Source organism: Cynara cardunculus (assembly GCF_001531365.2).
Source record: "Cynara cardunculus var. scolymus isolate 2C chromosome LG 1, CcrdV1, whole genome shotgun sequence".
Lineage (NCBI taxonomy): Eukaryota > Viridiplantae > Streptophyta > Magnoliopsida > Asterales > Asteraceae > Cynara > Cynara cardunculus.
Window position 1 is genome coordinate 19,255,190 of NC_037528.1, and position 4,628 is coordinate 19,259,817.

The window sequence follows — 4,628 nt, forward strand, 5'->3', positions numbered from 1 at the left end:
CCTCCACAATAAAAATGATTAATCAACCTCTCATAATTACAAAAAAATGAACAAAATGAAAAATTATGATTGGTTGAATACGGTTTGCACGGTTTGTACAAATTGAGTGGTTTGCATTTGATCGCTCCCCTATATATATATATATATATATATATATATATATATTTGCAGTCGATTCAGTTCAAACAGTTAAAAAAAAGGTTCAAAATCAAACCCAATCAGACTGAGGGATTTGACTATTTTTTATACCAAAAAGATCAGACCGTCCAAACCGTCAAAAAAAGTCTTAGGGGCCGTTTACATAACATTTACCTATTAAGCATTTATCGATAAAAATCAAAACTTTCACTTATTAGTTTATTAAAACGATATCTTATATAACATTTTTGTCCGATAAGCACTTACCAGGTAAGAAACTCGGTCTTTTTCATCGCTCTTATCTGGTAAGAATCTCAGTCATATTCATCCAATAAGGTAAAATGACTCAATAAATACTTACCGAAAAACGTTTAGTAAACGGTCTCCTACTTGATTTGGTTCAACCGATTTACACAGTCCGAAGATTTAATACACATGTGAAATAAGAAAAATTGACTTGATACCCAATCTTTCTCAAAAACTAAATTATTAAATCTAAAATAAAGCTTAAATTGTACATGTTCATAGTTTTTTTTGAAAGGTACATTTTCATAGTCTACCAGGGTATTTGAGATTGCTTATTTGAAACAACTTGTATTTTTTTACAAAAGTTTATCAACTTATTATAAATTAGAATGATTTAATTTTTTCAAAAACTTTTTATTACCGGTTTGGCACCGATATAAGTTTTTATCAAAACACTCAAAAATGCTTATTACCAATATCATACTGAAGTAAGTCAATAAATTACTTTTATAAACAATCGCAAACATCCCCTAAAATACATAACATTGTATTTATGTTGATATTGTAATAAAATATATGACAATTTAATTGGATATTTGAATCGATGATTATGATAAATAATTGCTTAGAGCTTCGAGACGCAATTTTCGCCTTCATGAATATGCAGAACTTCACAAGAGTCCGTCTACACTGCGCCCGTCCTTTCCAACTCCAATTCATCCGGCTCCTCGCCGCCACCACCGCCACCACAACCACCACGCCGTGGTACACTGCTCCGCCGTCACCCCACAACCACCAAGACATAGATCCACTCCTTACTACTCTCTCCCAAGCCATCATCAACACATCTAATCCTCTCGAAACTTCTCTCCGTAAACTCCTCCCTTCTCTCAAACCCTCTCACGTAATCGACCTAATCAACCTAAACCCACACTCTCTTGATCCACACACCCTGTTGTCATTCTTCAAATGGCTATCCACTCAACCCCCATTTCGCCACACCATCCATTCTTACTTTACCATGATCAAATTCCTCTCCGCCAATCAAATGTTCCCGCAAGCAGGATCTTTACTCCGTTTCGTAGTCTCACGAAAAGGAAAACGTTCCGCTGCTTCTGTCTTCCGATCATTTATCGAAACAAAAGGTACAAAACATAACGAGTTTGTGTTTGATGCTTTGGTTAACTGCTACGTAGATGATGGGTTTATTTCCGATGCTATTCAATGCTTTCGGTTGGCAAGAGAGCAAAAGTTTCGGGTTCCTTTTCAGTCTTGCGGACGAGTTCTGGACTCTTTAATGAAATCGAATTCCATTTCGACTGCTTGGGGTTTCTATTTGGAGATTTTGGGATGTGGGTATCCTCCAAATGTGTATACTTTCAATAATTTGATGCATAAGTTTTCTAAGGAAGGTATGATTAGGGATGCTAACATAGTGTTCGATGAAATTCCTAAATGGGGACTAAGGCCGAGTTTGGTTAGTTTTAATACTTTGTTGAATGGATATTGTAAATCGGGTAAATTGGATGAAGCGTTTAGGTTGAAGAAAGTTATAGAAGGGAGTGGCCTTGATCCTGATGTATTTACATACAGTGTTCTGGTTAATGGGCTATGTAAAGAAAGTAGATTAGGTGATGCACATCAATTGTTTGATGAAATGTGTAAGAGGGGTTTGGTCCCCAATGATGTTATATTTACAACCTTGATTAATGGTTTTTGCCGAAATTCAAAGATTAGTTTGGCTATGCAGATGTACTGCAAAATGGTGATTAGAGGTGTGAAAGGTGATTTGATTACTTTTAACACTCTTATTAATGGTCTTTGCAAGAGCGGTCAAATCGGTGACGCTAGGAATCTAATCGATGAGATGACTCGGGAAGGGTTGAAGGCCGACAAGATTACATACACATCTCTTCTTGATGGATGTTGCAAGGCGGGAGATTTGCGATTAGCACTTGAAATTAGAGAGAGAATGGTGAATGAAGGCATTGATCTTGATAATGTGGCATTCACAGCGCTTATATCGGGTTTATGTAGGGAAGGGTTAGTTTTTGATGCCGAAAAGCTATTGAGGGAAATGAAAAAATCGGGTTTAAAACCGGAGGATGCAACTTACACGATGGTCATTGATGGGTTCTGCAAGAAGGGAGATGTTAAGATGGGTTTTCGGTTGCTGAATGAGATGCGTAGAGATGGACTTTTTCCAGGAATCATAACGTATAATGTGTTGATGAATGGATTATGCAAGATTGGGCAAATGAAAAATGCACATAAGCTTTTACGGTCAATGCTTGATCTGGGTGTGTGTCCGGATGACATTACCTACAATATCCTCTTGGAAGGTCACTGTAAGTATGGAGATCCCGAGGCTTTTGAGAGATTACGTAGTGAGAAAGGACTCGTTTATGATTATGCTTCGTATATCTCACTGGTAGAAGGATAGGCTAAAACTACAAAAGATCATCAGGAGAGAAGCTAGGCACTAAAATAGTAATCCTACGTGGTTGGGTAGATTCAGCTGAACCAAAGGCGACTTAATGTAAAACTGCGTATAGAAACTTAGGGGTTGTTTACCAACACAAGTTGGGTAAGCATGAACCGAGTAAGAGTGCAGTCTGAGTAATTGCCGACTGAAAAATGGTTTACCAGGTGTCTGGGGTAAGGCTGACTGAAAATTTGGTCAGCAGCTCAATCGACATTGTGCCTCTTACCGGGTAAGCACCTCTTACCCATTAAGAGGCGGTTAACAAAATAATGAACGTTCTTGTATGAAAGTGGAATAGAAAGCTCGTTTTAAGATGATACTGGGTTTTATACTTTTATTTGATAATTTGTGTTAGTGAATGGCATGCCAACCCGACAGATTGATTAAGTTTGAATTTGGCATCTAATGATCTCCTTAGAGATCATGTCTACCGATGAAAAGATCTAAAGTTTGTCTGATTTATGTACATCTTTTTTGTGTAGCAAAATTTAATTCGTGTTGATATGAATCTCAAAGAGATAATCAAGAAAACACTTTTGAGTTTAGGTTAGATGCTACCAGCTACACCAAGCTTGAACATCTATATTAATTGAAGTGAAAGTATAGATGTAAAATACTTAAAGCCCGAATCATGGCTCGATAAATCTCAGGCGTAGCATGCTCGAGCCCAGCCTTAAAGGTTCGGTAAAAGACCAGCCTGAAGCCCGATCAGTCCTATTTTTTGCATTCAAAGCCCGGCCCAGCGAGGCCCGAAAAAGCTGGGGATTTATTTGCTTATCAAAAACAAGTTTGGTAAGTGAAGGTAACGGTGACATGTTTAATAAAATGGAATTGATGAGATCTAGTTATGTATCACCCCACTTTTTAAGATGGTAGAAATCAACTTTTTGGTATTAAAAGTTTAGGAAAGATTAAAATAGTTGAATATACTGTTAAGCTATACTATATTATAAAATATTTAATAAAAATTCTTAAAAACCATTTTTTATGCATGAAGTACTGTTTATTGATGCATATTACTTAAAATTCAAGATTACAAGTAAATTCTGCATAAGTACAAATTATTAAAACTCTATGTTTGAATTCGTGTAACTAATTACGAATAAACAATCAAATAGATGATAAACATCTTACTTTAAAATATCAAAAAATCTAAAATATAATTAGGATAATTATTGAGTTATAATAGAATAATTAATTATTATCTTTATAAAAAAACATATTATTAAACCTAAATTAAGTTACTTCGTTACGTTAAATTAAATTATAATAAAAAATTTGAATTAAAAAAATATACAAACAAGAATTTTTAAATAGTTAATTTGATACTAATATTGATATATTTTTTGCAAACTTTATATGATATTTTCAAATTTACATTTTATTCAAAAATAAAAATATTATCGATTTCTCAAAATCGTATTATATCGACATGGATAAAAAAATAAAATGAAACATTGAAATGAAAATCGTATTATTGTAGATAAGAAATACAATTTCTAGAGTAAATAGTATGAAATTATAACAATTTATTTGTTTAAAAAAACTATATTTGACATGTTACCTTTTAAGATTTCCCTTTCCTAATCATGGGTATCTAAACCGACTTATGCGGACCGACTACTTCTGTGGACGATTGTGAATGAGCTGGAATCGTTGTAGCCTTGTAGGTGAACACCTAAATTTCAACCTACAAAATATCATATTTCCGTTAACCTTAACCAGTACGCAACAAACACAGGTAGTTTTATTTGTAAGA

The 4,628-nt window shown here is 34.5% G+C and overlaps 1 protein-coding gene across 1 annotated transcript; it reads left to right on the top strand.

The window, feature by feature from the left end:
• Nucleotides 1-1,039: 1,039 nt before the first annotated feature.
• On the top strand, nt 1,040-3,029 carry LOC112521454 (putative pentatricopeptide repeat-containing protein At1g09680). Its single transcript, XM_025130365.1, has one exon. The coding sequence runs from the start codon at nt 1,040-1,042 to the stop codon at nt 2,825-2,827; it is 1,788 nt and encodes a 595-aa protein (XP_024986133.1). The 3' UTR covers nt 2,828-3,029.
• The last annotated feature ends 1,599 nt before the right edge of the window (nt 3,030-4,628 follow it).